Genomic DNA, 24,642 nt, shown 5'->3' on the forward strand with positions numbered 1-24,642 from the left:
TTCGTCTGCCCGTCAACCTTAAGGTTGGATGGGCAGCGTAAACAATGACATTAATTATTTCGTTAATGGCCTTAATAGGCCTATCAGTTATCAAAACATCGCAAGACAGCATGATGACGTCGGGACACACACCCGATGTCATCGCGCATCTTTTTACCCGCTGGCGTGTTGGGTCCGCCCCTGCACGCCGACTGAAAAACTCACGCCTATGTAAAGTATGCATCAATAAAGAGATAGGCTTTTATATGTGTCTGGTAATGTGTGGTTAGTGCACATGTCAGTGACAGCTCCTGAATCTAAAGTATATGTATGCTTGCTATAGTAAAGGCGAGTGAGTCTAAACTGGAGGCTGGAAAGCTGATGCATAGTTATGCTGAGGTTGCTTTGAAGCCCAACTGGTGTGTGGGCCTACCTCCTTGAGGTGGTATCATAATGCTTGCCAAGGCTTGTCTTGCTGTCACAGAAACAGTTCTTTCACTGGTGGAACTCAGAATGCACATTGCCATCATACCACTACTATTTATTTCTGCTCACTCCAAATAGCAGAGGCAGAATTTTTAGGTCGGCATGCGGGTGCAGGTGAGCGCCAGACCCAATCGGACGCGAAATCACGTGAGGTGACATTGGGCGAGCATCCTGACGTCATCCCGCGCATGCATAAAAGTCGGAAGCGCGCCCGCTGACAATTATGAGGCGAGTTAGTGCAATTAAAGTTGCAATTGTCTCCAATTTTTCATGGTCCATCCAACTTTACGGTTAGCGGACGGATGTATCAGCCAGGCGGACTTTGCATTTTGCATGAAACCTTATCCAAGGGTGGGATGAGGTTTCCGTTATTAAATACAAAACGTAAAAATCTATGGACAGCATTTTTATCATGTCTATGTTCAGGTGACTGTTTATGAAGCTTGGACATTTTTCTCCTGTTTTCCCACCCCACCCTGGCAGCGCTGAGCGTGAAATCAGTCAAGGGCCGATCGCAGTGGGCAGCCCATTCCCCAGCCGATCCCAGACCCACTAATCACGCCCATCCGTCAACCTAAAAACTCTGCTCCAGGTCTTCCAGGCACTGTGGTACTTGGTCTAGTGTAAGCTATAAAGGTTAATAGACGCAAAATCCTTTTCAGTATGTCTCTATGCTGTTTTTAATTTCCAAGCCTTTGGTCAGTCTCAGTGTTGGTGTTATCTGTCCCTGGTATTGACAATAGTCATAGTCCCTTACCTTCTTATAATCTCATTGTCATTGATAATACTGAATCCATTGTTTGTTCTGAATAAAGTCTGTTCAGTGCCTGCAACAGCAAATAAAGGATATATTCATGACAAAGTTTAAAAATAAACAAATGTTCTTCAGCCTTTATTACAGACAATAATGTATCAGTTTCCAAAAACAAGAGATGTTGGAAAAACAACAGAAAGCCACCCCCATTTGTAAATAAAGAATGAATTAATGTTCCAAGTTTATCAGGACCAAAACTAAGAGATAACCAAGACCATTTTGCAGGACCAATCAAAACAAAGAGATGTGGAGGGGAGGGATGGGATGGGGGAGGACCAGGTGAAAGTCGAAATTCAGGGAACAAACCTCCTATCACAAAGGACCAATTAAAACTTTATTAGCAAATAAGTTTTTAAAAATCTGTAGACTGCAAATAAGTTTTTTAAAATCTGTAAAGAGATATAAAAAGCCCAAATTAGGACCTGCAAGTCACAACCTTCTGACTCAGATTTGGGAGTTCTGCCAATCCAATGAGGCAAGCTACTGCTTAATAATACAGGGTTCCACAGAGTGAGCAGTGTCCATAAAACCATTCCCCAGCAAGGAGGGCAGAGCACAAGGAATGGACAGGAACTTGTTTAATCTATATTTGCACAGTGAATGGACTATTGATTTTGATTAGTTAAAAATCTCAAATGTTCTTCCATCCTTATGTTATTTTTTGTGTTTAATACTCTACAACAAGTTAAGGGTGACATTGCCCTCTAATCAAACTGAGGGGATTAGGTAGTAAGCAACATAATGGGGACTGATTATTGGGATGGTTTTTCTGGAATTGTTAGAAAAGACTGTAGGTAGAATCTGCAGAGCACTGGCAGATGTGAGTCTGGTGGTAAAGTATTCCAGTCTTAGGATTGGCTTCTACTCAAACCTGTTTACACCAAATCAGAAGAATCTTCTCAGGTGGATTCCCTGATGCATGTTAGAATCATAGGGCTAATTTTTCTCTTCAGCGTGTGGGGGAGAGTCCCACACACCGACGCGCAAAATGACGCACGGTGACATCGGGCATGCGTCCCAACGTCACCACACGTCATTCCGATCTTCCATTCGATGGGCGCGTACCAGAGTCGGCCATTAATAATCCAATTAAACAAACTCTCAGGGCTGCCCGTCCAACCTTAAGGTTGACGGGTAGGCGAAGAGCCCAGGCGGCCTTCGCATTTTTCATGAAACCTCATCCACGGGCAGGATGGGCTTTCATGAAGGGTTTATTGAATTAATAAAAATGTTTATTTTTTAAACATTTCATGCACATGTCCCAGCTCATGTGACAGCATCACATGAGGGGAACTGTAATGATTTTCAACTTGCTTTATTTTGAGCTTTAAAACTGAAGTGAATCTCCCTGAGGTAGCTCCATGCCTCAGGGAGATTTCTGCACATGTGCGAAAGAGCGCAGGCCCCGACTCTCCCTCCTCCCCCCCTCCCACACTGGTAGTGCTGAGTGCTACCAGGTGTGCATCACGCTGGGTGGGCCTTAATTGGCCCGCCCACGTAAAATGGCAACGCAGCCGACCGTGGGCGACGATCGGCTCCGCACCCACTCCCAACCGGCCCACCCGACGGGGAGAAAATTCTCCCAAAAGAATCTTGGCCTGTCATGGCGGCTCTTTGAAAGAGCTGCTTCATATAGTCCCACTCAGCAGCTTTCTGCCCATAGCCAGGCAAATTAATCCTCTTCAAAAAGTACATGTCCAGTTGCCTTTTGAAAGTTTCTGTGGATTGTACTTTCCAGGTAGTGTTCCATGATATTGAATTGAGTCCTACAAACCAGGAGGAGGTGAGCTTCAAACCCACACTTTATGCTAAGTAAGTTGATCTCAGCTGTACCAGTAGTAACAGCAGTATAACTGGCCTCAGCATCCCAGGCCAGTGAAGAAAAATGATCCTGAACACTATCTCGAGACATATGTAGAAAAGTGAACATGCGAGTTAACAAATGGACTAGGTTGCATGAACTGATGAACACCAATCATATACAATATTCTCTGCTCACACTGCCATCTTCCCTACACTGAGGTAACCAAATGCAGATGGTTTTGCTGAACACCTCCGTTCAGTCTGCAAGCATGACCCTGAACTTCTCTGGTCATTTGCCATTTTAATTCTGTCACCCGTGCATTGTGACCTCTCTATCTTCCGCCTCCTACAATGATCCAATGAAGTTCAACAGACACTCCAGCAGCAGTGCCTCATCTTTGATTAGACACTCTGCAACCTCCCAGACTCAACATTGAGTTCAACAATTTCAGATCATTTCTATTTCTTATTTTTTGGTGGTGGGGGCAGCAGGTGCTGGTAAGGATTCTGCTGTTAATTTATTCACTCCTGCTTTCCACTCTATCACAGACCTTAACATCTTCCAGTACTGACAATAGGTCACAGGCCTGTAAAGTTAACCCTCCACAGATATTCAGCAGTAAAGGCAGTATTTCCAACATTTTCTGTTTACATAGCACCAATTATACCTTTCATTCAGCTATGTATCTAATATTAACACTACCGCAATGGGATACCATCTCAAAAATGAGTGCATCTAGGTAGCTCTGTGACAGTTAAGGGCACAACTGCATCTTCAACTTACACTCCTTCATCAGCTCAGTCAGTAATCTCACACCACCAAGGTAGAAGAGAGAAATCTTATTGGGACTGGACAGTTTCTTCAGCACTTCATGGGCTGTTGTAGTGTTCACATTGCCCCGTTCAAACTCTTCCACAACTTCTTTCTCCTGCTGCTCTTTTTTTTGAGCCAGCTCCAGTAAATTTGTATATTCTAAATTTTAAAAAAGATTTCCTGTCAGCAGTTAGAAAAGTCAAATGTTATAAACTACAGTACACAACAAATCAGCACATATTCTGAATTTAACTACTAAAGTTGTGTATACAGTTTTCCCAATGTTTCAACGGGTAAATGCATTATGTGTTGTAACAGCGACCCAGGAAATTTCCAGGTTCAATATTTGTTCTCTTCCAAGTGGCAGTAAATGAATTCAATGCTCCCAGTGCCAGAGAACAGAAACTCAGTCAGTCATGGTTCTTGCTCCAGATTGCTATCCAGTGATTCTTATTGGAAAAAGTGTGTGTTTTGGGATCGGTGAGGTTGAGATACCACCTGTACTCAAATGGCCCCACTGATACTCAAGGCCTAGGTTCGTGAATTAAAAATTAACATGGCAGGAGAGAATAGATAATGATCTGGAGTGGGAACATTGCTGATTTTTCTCATCCCTAGTCTTGGGGCACTAAGAACCTTAATGCCCATTAAGGGAACTCTCTAACCAGTATTTCCAAACAAAAAATAGGCAAACAGGGAATAATTTAGTCGAGGCAAATAAGGACACACATGTCATTCTTTATATTTTGTACTGTACAATTGCTTAGCGCTTCTTAAAGACAGCAAACCTTTCTTGTACCTTTAACCAGCTTCTCTCGGTTTGGATCAATTTCTAAAATCTTCTGATAGCATTGCCGAGCCTGGGGAGGAACATAATCTCATTTAGATCACAGTATTTCTCACTTTCAGCAACACTGACCTTCTGAAGACACAGAACAATGGACACTCAGGATTGACTATACTGCAATGATCAAAAAGCAATAATTGGAACAGTATGCTCATGAAGACATCTGTACCCCAAAATACAAGCACACCCATTAAAATACCTCCTTTTATAAATATAAACATTAGCTAACCTCATTTGGTGCTACTTATGTCAATAATACACTGTTTTATAAGAACAGGAGCATTATATAAGGAACCGCATAATGTATTTTTCTACTGCAAAGGTCAAACTATGTCCCTTAAAGCCACAAGGGCTAATTGCTGTTAAGTAAACACTGGGTGAGGTCAGGGTTCAATTGCTTTTCTTTCTCTTTTTTAGGTCTCATTAGTAAGGCTACTTATTATATAAACAGATATAGTCACATACTACAGTATTAATAGAGAGAGCTTTATTCACGTCTGAAACCATTTTCAGAGTATTTCTATAAGCTGTAGTTTTGATCAGTAATTACAGTAATTCCCAATTATAGGTTTGATTTGTAATTCAATTAAATAAACAGAAATCCTTTCTTTCTATTTTCAATGCTTTTCCACAAAGTGGCTATACTGCGGAAATGCATTATGGTCACATTGACTGTAAAATGATTGTAAACCTTAATTGTATGGAGCATTGAAAAAGCAGACAGTTGTGTGATGTCCAAAACTGGAAATTATACTTAAACAAAAGTGAATGGTTAACTAGCTTTAGTCTATTTGAATCCTAAACATCTGCCTAGTCTTTGTTTATCTGTGGTTGATTGTTAAAATGACAAAGGAAGATTTATCTGTAGCACAGTCTCCTGTCTTGCAGGCCGAAAGTAAAATGCTAAAAGCAACTTCAGCAATTTAAAGCAACTAGATTTTTAATGTCATTTATTGCATTAAACATCAATAGAAAGCTGTAATAATAGATGTAAATTACTGAAACAATCTTACCTCCTCATACTTCTTTAAGCTTAGGTTAGCCTTTCCCATGTGGACGTATGCCTTTACACAATTCTCATTGCACTGCAGTCATAAAGAGCAGCACGTTAAATGACCAAGCGTAATATACCAATAGCCTACCTAGACCAGTTTGACTGTGGCGATCACTCATTAGGTTAGAATTATAAGGTTTCTTTAGGACTCAATGCAAAATTTAGACTGACACTTCAGTGCTGTACTGAGAGGGTGCTGCCACATCAGTAGTGCCATCTTCTGGCTGAAACAGTAAACTAAGGCCCTAAACAAAAACAAAGATACCTGGAAAAACTCAGCAGGTCTGACAGCATCTGCGGAGAGGAACACAGTTAACGTTTCGAGTCCGTATGACTCTTCAACAGAACAGTTCTGTTGAAGAGTCATACAGACTTGAAACGTTAACTGTGTTCCTCTCCGCAGATGCTGTCAGACCTGCTGAGTTTTTCCAGGTATTTTTGTTTTTGTTTTGGATTTCCAGCATCCGCAGTTTTTTGCTTTTAACTGAGGCCCTATTTGGCTGTTCAAATGGTACAGCTGGACATTAAAGATCCTGTGGTAAGTTTTGAAAGGCCAGTATGGAGCCCTTCTATGTTCCTCCCTCAATTACCACCACCAAAACCATAAATGATCTGGTCGTTCATCTCACAGCTGCTGGCGGAACTGTGCTTGTGTGAATAGTTAGCTACAGATCAGCAAATGCATTTCAAAGTAATTATTGTACGTTTTATTGTATTATTGTATTTTGGAATGTTTTGAAGTTACAGAATATAATGCTACATAAATGCAAATTTAGTTTGGTTCTGTAAGAAGGACTCTTGAATAATCAATCACTGCATTGAATGGATCAAAGATACTAAATAACCCAGGGCTAAAGTGAAGGGTAACTGTGGAATACCCACTCATTCAGCAAGTGAGGAAGATTTAACAAATTAAGTGATATGGTCCAAAGAGAGTCAAAATGTTGCTTTATTTATACAATAGATTCTGTATTCCTCAGTGGCCATACTGTTTATAAATAATAAGAAGAATATCAAAAATAGGAGCAGGAATAGACCATTCAGCTCCTCCACCTGCTCCGTCATTCATTGACATCATGGATGATCTCCTACCTCAACTCCACTCCCCTCCCCTGGCCCCATATTCTTTGATTCCTTCGTGTCCAAAAGAAAACACCTCTAATTTCTCCTTAAATTCACCTAATTCTGATTTGCATTAGCATGAATGCTTCAAGGTAATGCAACCTTTAACCCTGGTGTAATAAAACTGACTAACTATAGATCATCAATAGATCCAAACCCTCCCCCACCTTATTCGCAGCCATCTTCAAGATACCTTATAAAATTATGAAACAAAAAAGTGTACTGTGACTACTTGTGAAGTTTAAGCAGCACCCATGTACTTAGTTCTGTACTAGGAGTGTATATTTTCCATTTATTATTTCAACATCTGGTCAACTCATCTTGAAAATATGGTAATTTTCTACTGAGCTTGACTTGTTTATTGATTCAGAACATTCTCAAGATGACAGCCACAGCACTTCTGTGGTGAATGAAAGGATCAATCATGTTATTCTGCAGGTAAATGGGTGAGTGTTTCATCCTCTGAGTGCCTGCACAACAGTAAGAAAGCAAAACAATCCCAAAAATTCTAGCAAAAAAAATCTAATTACATAACAATGAATACAAGGCCTCTGCACTCTGGGAATTCATGACAGCAGCACTTAGTCATCTTGCAAATTACGGCTCAGATCACATGCACCACTTTTCAATTCAAATAGTACCAAAGGTGATATGAACTTATGAAAGAAGCTGGAATTTGCCATTCAGGAACTCGCTCTCTGAATCCAAAGGCTGTTGTTACAAAGGGTAATTAACTTATTATCGACATTTTACATTACACTTTCATTGTATAATTAGTATTTGCCAATATTTTGTGCTTCATATATTCCCTATTCACTATAAATAGTTATTTGAGCCCAAAAACCTGTGTTTAGTATCCACCAATCCAAAGCATGTGATCGCACAGCACCAACAACAACTTACATTTGTGTCGCACATTTAATGTAACAAAACATTCCAAGGTAATTCACAAGAGCAATGATCAAGCAAGACAGGACCAGAAAGATTATTGAAGGTAGTGCAATTTTTAACCCTGGGACACACATTATGGAAAGGGAATGGCTGCTGAAAAACAATTCCCAACTGTTGAGTTCAACAATTGTTGAGTTAGTATATCCATGAGAATTGCTGCAAAATTAGTGAGAAAATAGTTTCAGAAGAACCTGAAATTGGAACAGTTAGCCACTATACACACACGTTAGAAACGTTAAAAAAAGTATCATACTCTTAAATTCAACTGTTCTCACCTTCAAGGCCCACTCACAATCTGTAAGTGCTTCTTCATATTTTTCTAGTTTGATATACGCCTGAAAATAGAAACAAACAGACATTTGATGACGATAAAGGACATTTAACTAAATTGTGGCAAATGGTTCAAATCCTAGGAGACATATCAAAATTAGGAAAATTTAGCTGTGAGAAAGCCAGACAGAACCTTTTCATCCAAAAGAAAAAAATAGAACTGTGAAGTAAGTCACCAGGAAAGACTATTGAAGTGAGTAGTTTAAATGGATTCACGAGAGGATTAACAGCATTTCTGGAAAGAAGATGCAAGAATGTGGTGAATAGAGAGAAGCCTTGGTGGGCCGTATTTCCTATCTGTAATTATTTTTACCTTCCAGGTTGACTTAAAGGAAAACTCAAGATGTACTACTACCGTCAGTGCTGAATCTTATTATATTCCTTCACAGTTTCAACAGTAATGCTGTACTGAAAACTATGTTCAGAGCAATAATCTATGTTGCTCAACTTTGTTCTTAAAATGAGTTGGAAAAAGCCCTTCATCTTTCACATAAATGAACCAACTTTTTGCTGACGCACTTGAAGAAGTTTGTCTAAATTGAGTTACTTTAGTTGTGCAAGCTTTCTTGGCCGTTGCAAACTTTCTACTTTTTGCACCTAGTGTCAACATTAAACAGCCCCTGGGCATAATTAAAAGCTGAGTAAAGTACAGTGTTTACTGTAAAATTGGGAATATCATCCCTCAGATGCGACTTTTAAATCTACCTGTTCTGGCAGTTTAAATTAACGTTAAAGATCCTCTGGTACTATTCAAAGAACAGCAAGGAGTTATCTCATGTCGTAGACAACAATCCTCCTCAAAATAAAACCATCCAATACAAATTAACTGGTCTTTCACCTCGCTGCTGTTTGTGGGATTTGGTGTGCAAAATGGCTGCTGTGTCTACAAACTCAACAGTCACTACCCGCCAAAGTAATTATGCTTTGAAACATTTCTGAGATGCATGGCAAAGCACTGTATCTAAGACTCATTTCTCTGACAAACCAGCTTGTAGCAGTAGCAACCGAGGTTGAATAACAGGTCCTGTACTCTTCTCAGCCACGAGTGACTTGTGACCCTGGGTAGAAAATAAATTTTGCAGCCTCACAAAAATTACAGACAAAAACACCCAGCTTTCTTCAAAATCCATCTTTATAAATTATTTTCATAAAGCAACAATTCCAGAGCACAAGTGGCAATTAATGGTTAAACATACCTGTGCTCGATTGGTGTATAGAGCCTGAAAATCTCTCAACTTTTCCAGGCCATCTGTATAGTACTGCACAGCAGTTGCATAGTCCCCCTTGTTGAATGCTGCATTCCCTTTATCTTTCAATGCTGCAGAAGAAAATATTAATATTCAAAACAGAAAAGTAGAATAAAAATTAATATTGTGTCAATTTTTACAGAGCGGGTTAAGGATCTTAAAAGATGGTGGAAGCTTCTGCTCACCTTCAAAAGCCTACTTAATACATTCTATTTCTTCCAAACTTCAATAGTCTATAGCTTCTATTTAATGTTTATTCCTTCCTCCCTTTTAAGAAACACATTGGAACATTTCATTATATTAAGGGCTCTTTAAGTACAAGTTATTATTCACAGGGAATGATACAAAACTAGATCCAACTATAAACCTGCAGTACAAAGGTCCAGAAGGGAAACATATAGAATCATAGAAATGAATCAAGTATTTTAGTTAGTGGCCAGTAAATATTACTTAATGGAACACTTTTGACTTGTGGTTGGCCTTCTGTATAATCCGGAGTGCATCAAGAATCTCTATTTGCATAAAAATATTATTTATTATAATGATACAGGGACAGAGCAGCAAAGTGGAGTTCATGTAAAAGATCAGCCACAAACTTACTAAATGACGGACTAGACTCGAAGGGACATATGGCCTATTCCTACTCCTGTTTCTTATGTAATAATTATTGCAGCATTCAAAGTTGCTTACCATTGGCGAGCTTTTGATTTTTCCTTCTTCTCTTCCCTCTTGCCTCTGCATCCCTCTCGAGAATTGTTAAGAAATCCTCTTAAAAAATGTCACAAATAAGTATTTAGCAGAGGCAAACCTAAGCCTGTTACCATCTTGTAAGTGGTGTTTTCATATGGTGAATTTTTGTGTTAAGTAAGGGTGTTAATGCTGGGGGAAGGAATTTTTTTTCGACTTAGGCACAATGTCAACATTAAGCATCACAGGTTCAACACAGTATAGTATGCCTCAGCACCTCCCTCAGAAAACACCCCCTACTGGACAAACTACCTCATAGCAGACTCCCCAAAACTCATTCCAGTCGCGGGAAATTGCCAACTGACATTCAAACTCAAGTCTTAAATAGGAGTCCGCTACACCTAACCTTCGAATAAATCACTTATAATTTGTATATTTTAATGTAATACTGCCTCAAAACCGTGCATAAACCTAAGTCACAAATGATGTTTTTTAAAAGTTCATTACCTTGGTTCATCTCACTGCTCTCCATTCCCTGCAAGAAAAAGATTTTTAAAATGTCAGTAACTGTGGTGAACAATGTATAATTTTTAAGTTGAATTACATTTTTTTTATGCTAAGGAAGGTAGAGTGGTTTCAGTTTCATGTAGGTTTAGTATGAGCCTTGGTGCCTTGACGTCTGGATGAACTGGAGGTCAGGTCTGTTGGGTTTGTTTGTATACTTACATTTTTATTGAGGTTTTACAACCCCTGAGGTTAAAAGTTTAGTGATTCTGGAAAACACAAAGTAGAAAAAGCTTGACTGTTGCTTACCGACAGTGCTCAAGTGCCACAGTGCACCGAGGGACTGGGAATTGTATAGACTCCTCGGGCTGTACAGCTCAAAATGAATGTCTGCAAATGATTGTAATATTCATTTATTGTATTGATGCACCTCGTGATACATGTTGTAAAAGTTGAACCTGATTGTATCTTTGTGATGGTGATTTTGAAATGGTTTGGTATGTTCTTCCAGATATTTTATGAATAAAGTATATTTTTCCAAAAAAAAAAGACACAGACACAGAGAAAGACAGGGAGAGTTCAGTGCGTGTTAGAGAGTGAAGACAAAGGTTTTCAGCTCCTGAAGGTAAGAAATACTATAAGGCTACTGGGAGACTGCTCTGCAGTTGAAGCAACAGTGAGTTGAGAGTGCGGTATTGGGTGTCTCAGGGAGAGATACGAGTTGGGTGAAAAGCATCAATGAATGCTCAAGAATTCACTGGAAGAAAATTGTTTGCCAATCCTGAGCAAGGAGCCTTTGTGTCAAGCTAGTCGTAACTCTTCACTAGTGTATGTGTCTGTAAAGATATTGCTGGGTAAAGGAATATTGGAAAATTGAATCACCTTCTTGTGCTTGTATTGAGATCTTTCCAACCTTTTTGCCTGGAGTAATATAGTGCCTGGTGTAATATAGTTCATTTTTCTGGTTTTAATAAATATTTTATTCTGTGTGTTAAAAGTTCATCAGCAGATTCCTGTGAATTTGTTCAGTAACTTTCCTCCACGGTTTCTAAAAAAAGGTTAGGATCTATCAAGCCAGGTTTCACTCTGGGATCTGACTTATCCAGTATTAACATCAGCTGGGATCAGAACAGTAGCCTTCAGGTGGGCACTCTGGAATTGTGGAATAGAGCTTTAGTCAGCTAAATTAGTCAGTTAAATGATCTAAAAGTGATTATATTGCAATAAGCAATGATGTAAACTAATCAAGCAATGTAAAACTAATTATGCGGAGAATCTTTGAAAAGTTTATGGTTACAACTGCATCCTGTTATGTGCTAAACGAAACAATGGTGCCAAACGAAACAATAGTGCCCTGATTAAATCTGCTGATATGGCAATTTATGTAATCTTTATCTAACATAGTTGTAGTTAAACTGTCTCCTGTCTTATTGTGAAATGTACCATCTGCCTGTAATTGTATTACTGCGTTCTCCCTTTGATCATGCTAAGCATGACATAACTGTGATTTCTTGATGTACGATGGTATGAATTTCCTGTTATGAGGGGTGTAAACGACGCTGGATTCTCTGTTCAGGGTAGTAGACTGACTAGGAACCACGTGTGGTGTCCTGAGTAGCTACTCCCAAGCATACTTGAATAAATATAGTTTTGCTTCTAACAAGTCAGTGTTCTCGTAGTTGTGTCGCAATTCGACAGTACTTACTTGGAGGTTCCACCGAGATGGCAAGCGTGACTGCCTAAGCGAGACCAAACAGTAGTGCCCTGTAACGGACGACTCAACCGGTATATAAATAAGGTAAGATTTTACTTACCAGAGTCTGTCCGCTGCCAGTACGCATGCAGGTGCTCGACATGAGCAGTACACCTCTGCCATAGCCTGACTGTTAGAGAGCAAAAAAAAAGAGGGATCTGGGATCCCATGGCTACCTACCTAGGGTTCGAGTCCCTGAGGTTGTGACGGACTGGGTCCGCAGTACGGACAGGGTCCGTAGCAAGCAAGAGAGGTGAGCCAAAGGTTGAGCGCGCTAGGAAAGGATCCGCTGCCTGTCTGTGATCCGCGGCCTGTCTGTGAATGTATTTGAAGGTATATAGGGGAAAGAGAGAGAATGCCGGGCGTCTCAAGGGAACTAAGGAGACAGGTACAGTGTAGGAATCAGTATGGGAGCAGCTGCAGCTAAAGGGGATAATCCCATCCCCGCTAAGGGAACGCCAGCATATTATATGCATTATTATTATATGCACGTGAATTATGGCCCGCCCAGTTGTAAATTAAAAAGAAAAATGGAATTGGATCACCTGAGATGACCCCAAGAAGCAATTCCCATTGGAAGGCAGTTGGGATCTCGATAAATTAGTGCACTTAAGAGGAGCTCTAGAATCAAAAAGAGGCAAGGTAAAACAACCCCAGTGGGATGCCTGTTATAATTGGTATTTAGAAGATTTAACGAAAAGACGGAAATTTTGCAAAAATGCCACCAGCCCACTAAAGAGGATATTGAGGTGTTAATGGACACCTGTTTAGGAACAAACAAATGGAAACAGGACAAAAGTGAATGGCCGGAAGGACCTACCCCAGGGGCCAAGCTCACTAGCCTCTGGGATCAAATCTTAACGGCCATAAGGGACTGTTACCCCCAGGTTGTAGACTGGTTTATAATTAATGCCACACAGCAGAAACCAGGCGAAGACGTGGGTGATTATGCTAAACGAGTACAAAAAGTGTTTTCAGAATGTTCAGGTCTAAAAGAGGGTGAAGGAGGACCTGCAATGGTTAATGTTATTGTAAACGGTTTGCAGCCCAGTATGAAGAATATGTTTTGTACAACTTGTATTGGATGGGAAGCCAAACCCCTGGTTGAGATAATGAGTGTGTTGCAACATTGCCAACGCCAGAATCAGCATCAGCAGCAGAAACCCTTTAAAAAAAAATACGAACGAGATGCTTATGTACGCAGGTCCGGTTGAACCTGCTCTGCGCCCACCGTACAGTGGGCGCCAGCAAAGAGGCAGAGGGAGGTATAGAGGAAGGCAGAACAGAGATAATTTCAATTGTTACAATTGCGGACAAGGACATTGGGCTCGTAATTGCCCTCAGCACCGAGCACCTCCCCTCTCTCCCCCTGGGCCGTCAGGGATGGCACCATGAGTTACATTGTATGGCATATAATGATAAGGAAGGCCATGACCAGGACTATTCACTAATGGCAGCCCCACAAGTGGGATCATTCTTTCTTTTGGAAACAGGAAACATTTATATGGGCCATGAAGGAATAGACTTGCCAGCAAAAGCGAAGCTGCTATTCCATCATGCAGACATATCGGCACCGCATTGCACCTTGTATGTTCATCCCGGCCACTACACAAAAGATTTGGGCCCAATGGTTAAGCGACTCTCGACTCGGAAACCCACGTACTTATGGCTGACGTCCTATGGAAGAATCGATGTTTTACCGGACTCTGAGGTGCGGATCGTCATTACTCGGAGGAAGATTCCCACAATGTTTGAGCGCCAACACCCGGGAGATGATTCCACCCCGAAAACAGCGGGACAACAGGAACAGGAATTACTTCAGCAAGTACCAACACAGCTGTGGGCTAAGCACTCAAATGAGGTAGGACGAACTCTATCTGCCGAACCGTTTTGCGTTCAAGTTAACCCTGCCAAACCGTTGCCTCAGAAAGCGCAATACCCCTGAAGTCCGGCGGCAGAAAAGGGCATTCAGGAGGTAGTCACGGCCCTCCTCCAGGAAGGAGTTCTCGTCCCGGTTATGAGCCCCTGCAATACCTCTATCCTACCTGTAAAAAAACCCAGTAAGGAAGAATGGCGATTTGTCCAAGATCTGAGAGCTGTTAATGACTGTGTATTCCCAACCTTCCCGATAGTGCCTAACCCAGCCACCATTTGGAGCTGCACAGGCTGCGGAACTTTTTGCACTTATCAGGACCTCCGTCTTAGCCCAAGGGAAATCCGTCAATATATATACTGATTCGCGAAATGCTTTCGGAGTAGTTCATGATTTTGGTCCACTTGGAAATTGAGAGATTTTATTACTGCCTCTGGAAATCCAGTCAAACATGGGTTGCTTATCAGAAACTTGTTACAGGCTATTTTGTTTCCCAAGTCTGTAGCGTTGCTCACATCAAGCAAAAAGATGATGTTTCTAAAGGAAATGCAAAGGCAGATCGAGCGGCTAAGGCTGCAGCAGCCCGACCTGACCGGATGGTGGTCAACCAATGTGTTGCGGCCCGTTCCACTGCTCCCTCTAACCCTTTAACAATTGACGAAGTGCCCCGATTACAAAGCACAGCTGATGTTGAGGAAAAGAGGGTTTGACTTGCAGCTGGCTGTTGCCAGAAGCCTGATGGTCTTTGGATCTCCCATGATGGCCGCGTGGTGGCTCCAAAGAACCTGCTCCCCTGGCTTGCACATGCATGTCATTCTTTCACACATGGTGCAAAAGGGGGGGATGAATTATATTATGCAAAAATCCTGGTATGCGCCTGGATTTGCTTCTATTGCAGAAAGCATTGCTACCAAATGTATGACTTGTCAAAAATATAATGCGGGAAAAATGCCTTGTGTTAAACCTGCTTCACAGCCTCAACCTGGGGCCCCTTTGTACATATGCAAATGGACTTTATACAAATGCCCAACTGTATGGGACTACAATATGTGTTAGTAATAATGGACTTATTCTCTAGATGGGTAGAAGCGTTCCCCACCAGAAAAAAACGATGCTACCACGGTAGCCAAATTACTTTTAAAAGAAGTTATCCCTAGGTTTGGAATACCTGAACGGATTTCTAGTGACAATGGACCTCACTTTACAGGTCAAGTGGTCAAGGAAGTGATGAAAGGACTACAATGTAAGCAACACTTGTCCTGCATCTACCACCCGCAATCAGCCAGTGCAGTAGAAAGACAAAATGGTATCCTTAAGACAAAAATAGCAAAACTCTGTACAGAAACAGGATTAAAGTGGCCGGAAGTTCTTCCCCTAGCACTTATGCTAATGAGATCTAGCCCCAACAGAGTGACAGGACTGTCCCCCAATGAGATAATAATGGGCTGTCCTGTAAAATTGCCAATAAGCGCTCCCCTGACCATCAAGGAAATGAACATACACGACATGAGTGAAAATATGTTAGCTTACTGCATAGCACTGACTAAGACCTTGCAAAGTTTTTATTCCCAGGTAAAAGAAGCGCAGAAGGAAGCAACTGCTGAGGTCTTCCTCTGCCTTACCTACGAGCCAGGGGACCACGTGTTCGTAAAGACCTTCAATCGGAAGAATTGTCTGGAACTCCGTTGGGAGGGACCGTACCTGGTGCTTTTGACTACCTATACAGCTTTAAAGCTTGAAGGGAAACCAACGTGGATACATGCCTCTCACTGCAAAAAGGCCCCTGCAACAGAAGGACATGCAGAACCCTGCTGACAGTGTAACCAGTTCTGAAAGGAACAGTCCAGAGTGCTAAAACCAAGAGACTAAGCTATTAAGTGCTTCAAAATATACAAAACAAAATAGAAACTGTCACACTAGAAAATGGCACCACAATGCTTTGCTAAGATTGTGGTTCTGATGTTTGCAGGAGCACGTATAGTAAAATGTAACCTCAAGGCGGGAGAGCCAAACTGCTCTCTGAGCCAAGGGACTGGCCAAAGGGAAACAGGCACCAACGGAAAGCAGGTATATGATCATTCAGAAGCAATAACATGTGTCAGAGGGAACCTAAGGTATTACAACTGCGCAGACAAGTTTGTAAATTTAAAAACTAACCCATGCGGACCCTGTAAGGATTATAAATATAAGATAAACTGCCAAATGGGGCCCCAGTTAGGAGAAGGATATGTTATGAATTGCGATGACCAGATACTGAGGTGGGCCACCTACTATGGCAAAATAACTACCCCAGCACCAACAACCACTCGTGCCAGAGACGGTTAACCATACTTTGATCACCACTGAACCTGCTGCCACTCGCAGTAACTACCCCCGGGGCCCACGGAGTGTCCCAGAAACAACACAGACATAGTGCCCCTAAATACGGGATTGGTAGCAACACCTGAAAGGGAAAGAGTAGTGATAATACCACGATACACTCATGTCAAGATAGTAGTAAATCTGACCAAGCCCAAATGCCAGAATGGTGCCCTAATGGACTAAGGAACTTGCATACTAAACTATTAAGAGAAGCAGTTAGCCAAACAGGATTAAAATTGAAGGTTGAAAAGGAGCAATTAGTAAGTGCCACGACCACAAACCCCACTCAAAAGCACCGTGAGAAAAGAGGTATTCTAGAGGTAGCAGGAATAGGATATGCAGCAGGAACTGCCACGGTAAATACCTTAGATATAGGTGCGTTGCACACAGAGATTGATGAACTAAAGACCCATATGAAACAGATAGTTCAGGAACAATATAATGTCCAAGGAGAATCAGCCCAGACTAGCAAGCAATTAACTGTCCTTATCCAGGAAGGGTTAAAACGCCTGAAGCCAGAAACAAATACAATAAATGCACTGATAGAGCGGGAGGAAGGTGAGGAAACTAATGAAACAAGGGATGCAGTATGCACCTTGTATGGGTCTTGGGTGCTGGCTCAGGTGGACAAAAATTTACTACAACCTAAAACCCATCAAGTACCAATTGGATAGGAGAAAGGGCTTTACAGAAATGGACAGGATCCTCCTTGACGAATGTTAAGGATGTCTCCCTAGCAACCCGCATTCCTCACCGCGCTAAGAATAATGCAAAGAGAGAGATAATTTTAGGAATGGTTTTGCATATACCAAAAACTAAGGATAATACATTAAGATCACAATTATATAGAATTGAGAATATTTTCCCATGTACTAGTGATCCTCCAAGCATTGGTTATATTCATTTTTATCATCCTAGCGATTGTCTTAAAGAAAAAGATTAATGCCTGGACAGTAAACAGACTTAAGAAAGACTTGGCTTTGTTAGAGGTTAATACCCACCGGTCCGAATATGACAGACTGTAAGGATTGTCCTTTAAAGGACAAAAGGGGGGAATGTGGAATAGAGCTTTAGTCAGCTAAATTGTCTAATGGGTTAAATGGTCTAAAAGTGATTATATTGCAGTAAGGAATGATGTGAACTAATCAAGCAGTGTAAAACTAATTATGCGGAGTATCTTTGAAAAGTTTATGGTTACAACTGCATCCTGTTATGTGCTAAATGAAACAATAGTGCCCTGATTAAATATGCTGATATGGTAATTTATGTAATCTTTATCTAACATAGTTGTAGTTAAACTGTCTCCTGTCTTATTGTGAAATGTACCATCTGCCTGTAATTGTATTACTGTGTTCTCCCTTTGATCATGCTAAGCATGACATAACTGATTTCCTGATGTACGATGGTATGAATTTAATGTTATGAGGGGTATAAACGACGCTGCATTCTCTGTTCTGTTGAAGGGTCACGAGGACTCGAAATGTCAACTCTTTTCTTCTCCGCCGATGCTGCCAGACCTGCTGAATTTTTCCAGGTAATTCTGTTTTTGTTCTGCATTCTCTGTTCTGGGTAGTAGACTGACTAGGAACCACGTGTGGTGTCCTGAGCAGCCTACTCCCAAGCATACTTGAATAAATATAGTTTTGCGTCTAACAAGTCAGTGTTCTCGTAGTTGTGTCGCAATTTGACAGAATCACAGGAAGAAACTGTTCAAAGAAAGTGATTGCGACCTGCTAATAAAACTGAAGGATTCATTCATGAGAGAGATTTTTAATCATCCTCTGAACCCCACATAATGTCCAATGAGTCGTAATGAATCCATGTTAATTACTGTTGGCATCAACATGCAGAAACCAAAAATTACAGGTGGTTTAAAGGGAGTACCCCGTTTCCCAATACCCTGGAAACATACTGAGCATTGTTCAATTTAGTAAAAGTACAAACAGTTTTTGTTATTCAAAACTTGCCAATTTTGTCTTTCCCTCACACAACCCAAAACCTCAAGCTATTTCACAGTTAAGTATTCAAAAAATACAACTATTTCCAGTTCTATTATTATGGTAATTCTTCCCCTAAACTTTCCATTCATTCCTCCATTACAACCCCTGGTGAATTTCTCTGCTTCACTGTGACCTCACTGTATTAAAATCAAGAATGTTCACACTCAGTTCACACACTGCTTTCAAAATTCTGGGACATACTACCCAATGCAGCCTGACCCATCACTCCTGTAAAGGGTCTGAAACCCCAAGCTTAATAATCATTGGCCAGAATATTGGTGTCAGCGTGCGGGGGCGGGTCGACACCCCGACGCGCAAAATGAAGCGCAATGACGTCAGGCATGTGTCCCAACATCATTGCGCATCATTTAGGTATTTCATTCGGCAGGCGCGTGCTCTGTCAACGGTCTATTAAGGCCATTTAAAAACCAATTAAACTTGTTAGCAACACTGCCCTTCCAACGTTAAGGTTGGTGGGCAGGCGAAAAGCCCAAGCGGCCTTCACGTTTTTCAGGAAACCTCATCCACAGGCGGGATGAGGTTTCCTGAAGGTTTTATAAAATAATTAATTAATTTTTGCACAATTCACAAACATGTCCCAGTTCATGCGACACTGTCACATGATGGGACATAGTTAAATAATTTTATTCCTTCTTATTAAAAAAATTTACTATCAACTTAATCTCCCTGAGGCAGCTCCGTGCCTCAGGGAGATTACTGTGCTCTTTTGCGCGCAAGCGCGAAAGAGTGCAGGCCCCGATTCTCCTTCCTCCTCCTGCCCGCACAGGTAGTGCTGAGTGCTATCCGCCGTGTGTCACATTCAGCGGGCCTTAATTGATAAAATGGCTGCACGCAGCCGATCATGGGCAGCGATCAGCTCCGTGCCCGCGCCTGCCCAGCCCGCCCGACATAGGTAAGATGTTGCCCATTATTTCCTCATCTCCCTACATACTTGATTCAACCTGTGTATTGTCCTTGACCCTTCATCTGGTTTCCTTTGTTGTAAATAAAATGCTAAACAAGGCAGCTGGTCAGTCAGCAACAATAAATGGAAGAGACAAGTAATGGCATCTTCTGATGAACAGCTATACACCCAAAATGCCATTTCTGTCTTTTCTCTGGAAAGATTCTGATCCCTTAGAGACCACTAATTAGGGAAGTACATAAGACCATAAGATGTAGGAGCAGAAGTAGGCCATTCGGCCCATCAAGTCTGCTCCGCCATTCCATGAGATCACAGCTGATCTGATAATCTTCAACACCACTTTCCTGCCTTTTCCCCATAACCCTTGATTCCCTTACTGATTAAAAATCTGTCTATCTCAGCCCTGAATATGCTTAACGACCCAGCCTCTACAGCCCTCTGCAGTAAAGAACTTGACAGATTCACTACCCTCTGAGAGAAGAAATTCCTCCTTATCTCAGTCTTAAATAGGCAATCACTTACTCTGAGATTATGCCCTCTGGTCCTAGACTCTCCCACGAGGGGAAACAACCTCTCAGCATCTATCCTGTCAAGCCCCCTAACAATCTTTTATGTTTCAATAAGGTCGCCTCTCATTCTTCTAAATTCCAATAAGTACAGGCCCAACCTACTCAACCTCTCCTCATAAGAAAATCCCTCCATGTCTGGATCAACCTAGCGAACCTTTTCTTGACTGTCTCTAATACCAGTGTATCTTTCCTTAGATACGGGGACCAAAACTGTTCAGCTGTTCTAGGTGTGGTCTAACTAGTGCCTTGTATAGTTTTAGCAAGACTTCCCTATTTTGATACTCCATTTCCTTTGAAATAAAGGCCAACAATCCATTTGCCTTCCCTATTACCTGCTGAACTTGGACGGCACAAACCAGTTTCACAGTCAGCAATTCAGGCTTTCAGTTTTTGTTCCGCAGTGCCAGAAGTAAAAGACATTTCTAATTATCAATCTAATCGAAAACTCACATATTTTCCCTGCAGATTAGGAGGCTGTGGCGGTCTACCGCATGAAGGGTTCGGGTTGATCAGCGTCCGGTTCAGTTTTGTTCTGCATCCTTCCACTATCTCAGCTCCTCCTTTTTCCAACTTCTCATCTGCTTTCTGAAAAGCTTTATCTCGTATTTTAGGGTCGTCAGACTTAAGTTCTTCAACCAGATCCGCTAAACAGGGAGATTCAATTAGAAAACATTTGAGTTTTAAAGGAGCTGCAACCCCTTCGATTCTATACAGACTGGGTTAGTGAAATGGGTGGTAGGAAGAGCAAAAGGCCTTTAGACCCAATAAGTCTGTTCCTTTCCAGTAGCCCAACCCCATATTCTCACTATATCTTTTCTCTTTTCTGAAAGACACCTAAATGTCTCTTGAGCCTAGCTGTACTATTGCCCATCTCAATTGCCTTCCCTGGTATTTCACCCCTTACTCCTCAAGTACCTTCTCCCTCCATTTCAATTCTGGGGTCATCAACCCCTCCTCAAAAAAAATCCTTTCTATCAGCCCAAACTATCAGCCCATCTCAAATCTCTGATTCCTCTCCATTGTCCCTGAACATGTTGTTGCCTCCTGTCTGCCCCGAAATGCCATGTTTGAACCAGTCCAATTAGATTTCTGCTCCTGCCAGAACATTTAAATGGCCCACATCAAAGTAGCTAATGACATCCTCTATGTGACCATGACTGTATTATCCTCTCCTTCCACAGCCTTGTCTTAAGCTGCACCAGGCTGTTTGCAACCTTGGTGTCATACTTGATCATGAGGTGAGCTTCCAACCACATATCTCACCATCATTAAAGTCATCTATTTCCACTTTTGAAACAGTGCCTGATTCTGTCCCTGCCTCAACTCATCTGCTACTGAAACCTACATCCATGCACTTGTTACCTCGAGATTTGAATATTCCAGTACACTCCTAAACAGCATCCCACCTTCCGCCCTCCATAAATTTATGCTCATCCAAAATTGCTGTCCATGTCATAACTCCCACCAAATCCAATTCACCCATCATCCATGTGATCATTGATATACACTGGCTCCCAGTTAAGTAATGCCTCAATTTTAAAATTCTCATCCTTGTTTCCAGATACCTCCCTATCTCTATAATCTCCTCCAATCCCACAATCCTCCTAGATATCTGCACTCATCTAATTCTCTTCTACATCCCAATTTTAATCTCTCTACCACTGGCAGTCATGCCATCATCTGTCTTGGACCTAACCTCTGGATTCACTCGTTAAACAACTTCACTTCTTTACCTCTCTCTCGCCTCTGAGTTGCTCCTTAAAACTTACCTCCGTGACCAAGCTTGCAGTCACCTGTCCTAATATGTCCTTGCTGTCAAATTTTGTTTGATAATGTTCCTATGAAATACCTTGCGGCATTTTACTGCATTGAATTAAAAGTTATTATTGCAATTTAGAATTACGTATATTCACTATATACAAGATTCAATATAGCATTACAACATTATATTATATGTAAACTTTAACATTGGGTGTTATATATGCTTACTGTATCTAAACCCTAATATACAAGTACATTTATTCATGATATCACAGAATAGTTAGAGCACAGGAGCGCAACATTTGGCACGTTGTGTTTGTACTAGTTCTCCAAAGGAGCAATGCGCCTCATGCCAATCCACACTTTCTCCCCATAACCCTGTACACTTTTTTTAAAAATAATAATCCAATTCCTCAATTGCACCTGCCTCCACCACACACCCAGGCAGCGGATTCCAGATCCTAACCATTCGCCATGTGTAAGAGATTTTCCTTATGTCGCCATTGTTTCCTTTGCCAATCACCTTCAATCTGTGCCCTCCGGCTCTTAATCCTTCCACCAATGGGAAGTTTCTCCCATCTACTTTGTCCAGATCCCTCAAGATTCTGAACATTATCAAATCTGCTCTCAACCTTCTCTTCTCCAAGGTTATAGGATCTCCTATATATGAGACCACCTATATATGAGACCTCCTATATATGAGACCTCCTATGTTGTGCAGAGCCTAGACTTACTTTTCTGGCAAATCTGGCATTAAGCAAGACTCCCAGAAGACCTAAAGGATATCAAGATTGTCTCATTCTTCAAGAAGGGAAACATGGATGAATGTGACAAATACCAAGGCATAGCTCTATTCTCCACCACAGGAAAGATCCTTGTCAAAGTACTACTGGATCGCCTACATCCATTTGCAGAAGCCATTCTGCCGGAATCCTAATGTGGTTTCAGTGCATCGCGTGACATGACGGATCCGATCTTTACCATTGCAGATCCAAGAGAAATGCAGCAAGCAAAACCAAACTCTCCACATGGATCTGTATCATCTACATCTCTCCATATCATCGATCTGACAAAGGCCTTCAACTCAGTCATCCAGGAGGCTCTCTGGAAGATCCTGAGCCGCATCAGCTGTCTGCAGAAATACATCAAGGTTATGCGGCTTCTACATGACGAAATAACCGCCACCGTTCTCTGTAATAGAATGCAGTCTGATGCTTTTCTAGTCAGAACTGGCATCAAGCAAGAATGTACGCTTGTGCCCACATTTTCTCCATTTTCCCAGCTGCCACCCCCGACATGGTCAAGGACAGCCTCCCAACCGGGGCTCAAATAATGTACAGGTTCAACGGGAAGCTTTCCAACCTCCAGTGGCTGAAAGCAAAGACCAAAGTCTCACACACAACCATAATGCACCTCAAGTATGAGGATAATTATGTTATCCTGGTGCACACAGAAGACGACCTATAGATGACCTGTTCAAAGACAGGTATCAAGACCGAGGGCTGCAACTGAATGCTGATAAGACAAAGGTCCTCCTCCAACCAAAACTGGGGTTCACACCAAATACCCCCAGCATCATGGCTGCAGTTGGACATCTGGAGGCAGTCAACCATTTCTGCTATCTTGGAAGCCACATGCCCCAGTCAGCAACCATAGACTTGGAGATCCTGCATAGGATCCAGTGTGCAAGCTCCACCTTTGGGAAGCTGCTCAGATGAGCCTTCATTAACCATCACCTGCGGAAGGAAACAAAGGCCGCAGTCTACAAGGCAGTCCTCCTCCCGGCACTCCTCTACAGCTGAGAAACCTAGGTGATGCATTACCGACACCTGAGAAAGCTCGAGACATACCAGCAGCCCTACCCACAGAAGATCTGAACCGCTGCAGCCTATGTGTTGTAAGAATACCCACAGTGCTTTTAGGCAGCAAGTTTCAGGATTTTTACCCAGCAACAGTGAAAGGACAGCAATATAGTTCCAAGTCAGGATGGTGTATGACTTGGGAAACTTGCAGATGATGGTGTTCCCATGCATCTGCTGACCTTGTCCTTCTGGATGGTAGAGGTCATGGGTTTAGAAAATGCTGTCAAAGAAGCCTTGGTGAGTTGCTGCAGTACATCTTGTAGATGGCACGCACTGCTGCCATGGTGCGTTGGTGACATAGGGCGTGAATGTTTAAAGTGGTGGTTGGGGTGTGAATCCGGCGGGCTGCTTTGTCCTGGATGGTGTTGAGCTTCATCAGTGTTGTTGGAGCTGCACTCCAGGCAAGTGGAGAGTATTCCATCACATTCCTCACTTGTTAGTTGGTGGACAGGCTTTGAGCAGTCAGGAGGCTAGTTACTCTTCACAGAATTCCCAGTCTCTGACTTGCTCTTGTAGCTACAGTACTTATTTGGCTGGTCCAGTTTCTGGTCAATGGTAACCCCCAGGATGTTGACAGTGGTGAATCAGTGATGCTAATGCCATTGCATGTCAAGGGGAGATGGTTAGATCTCCCTTGTTGGAGATCACTTGTGTGGTGTGAATGTTACTTGCCACTTATCAGCCCAAGCCAGGTCTGTCCAGGTCGTACTGCATATGGACACAGACTGCTTCATATATATATATACATATATATATATGTATGTGTATTTTTACTCACATACAGTGTATGTGTGTGTTATAAATATATATACATCTATAAAAATGTTTATATGTGCACATACATAAATGTGTATATATAAATATATACATATATTTTGTCTATATAGGATGTTCTACACA

At 41.7% G+C, this 24,642-nt stretch overlaps 1 protein-coding gene across 3 annotated transcripts in view; it reads right to left on the bottom strand.

Annotated features, from left to right (window-relative positions):
- The window catches only part of ttc12 (tetratricopeptide repeat domain 12), a 54,059-nt gene that overhangs the window by 20,550 nt on the left and 8,867 nt on the right, over nt 1-24,642 (bottom strand). The window contains exons 2-10 of one of the 3 annotated variants that reach the window (XM_078533007.1): nt 20,570-20,763; nt 10,642-10,669; nt 10,138-10,215; nt 9,397-9,518; nt 8,146-8,205; nt 5,757-5,828; nt 4,696-4,756; nt 3,867-4,055; nt 1,223-1,292 (exon numbers count right to left, since the gene is read on the bottom strand). In XM_078533007.1, coding sequence (XP_078389133.1) covers nt 1,223-1,292; nt 3,867-4,055; nt 4,696-4,756; nt 5,757-5,828; nt 8,146-8,205; nt 9,397-9,518; nt 10,138-10,215; nt 10,642-10,669; nt 20,570-20,763 — 874 coding nt within the window. The remainder of the gene's footprint in view (nt 1-1,222; nt 1,293-3,866; nt 4,056-4,695; nt 4,757-5,756; nt 5,829-8,145; nt 8,206-9,396; nt 9,519-10,137; nt 10,216-10,641; nt 10,670-20,569; nt 20,764-24,642) is intronic. The other 2 variants (XM_078533009.1, XM_078533008.1) reach the window with 2 other exon arrangements.

Source organism: Cetorhinus maximus, chromosome 2 (genome assembly GCF_964194155.1).
Source record: "Cetorhinus maximus chromosome 2, sCetMax3.hap1.1, whole genome shotgun sequence".
In the NCBI taxonomy this organism is placed as follows: domain Eukaryota; kingdom Metazoa; phylum Chordata; class Chondrichthyes; order Lamniformes; family Cetorhinidae; genus Cetorhinus; species Cetorhinus maximus.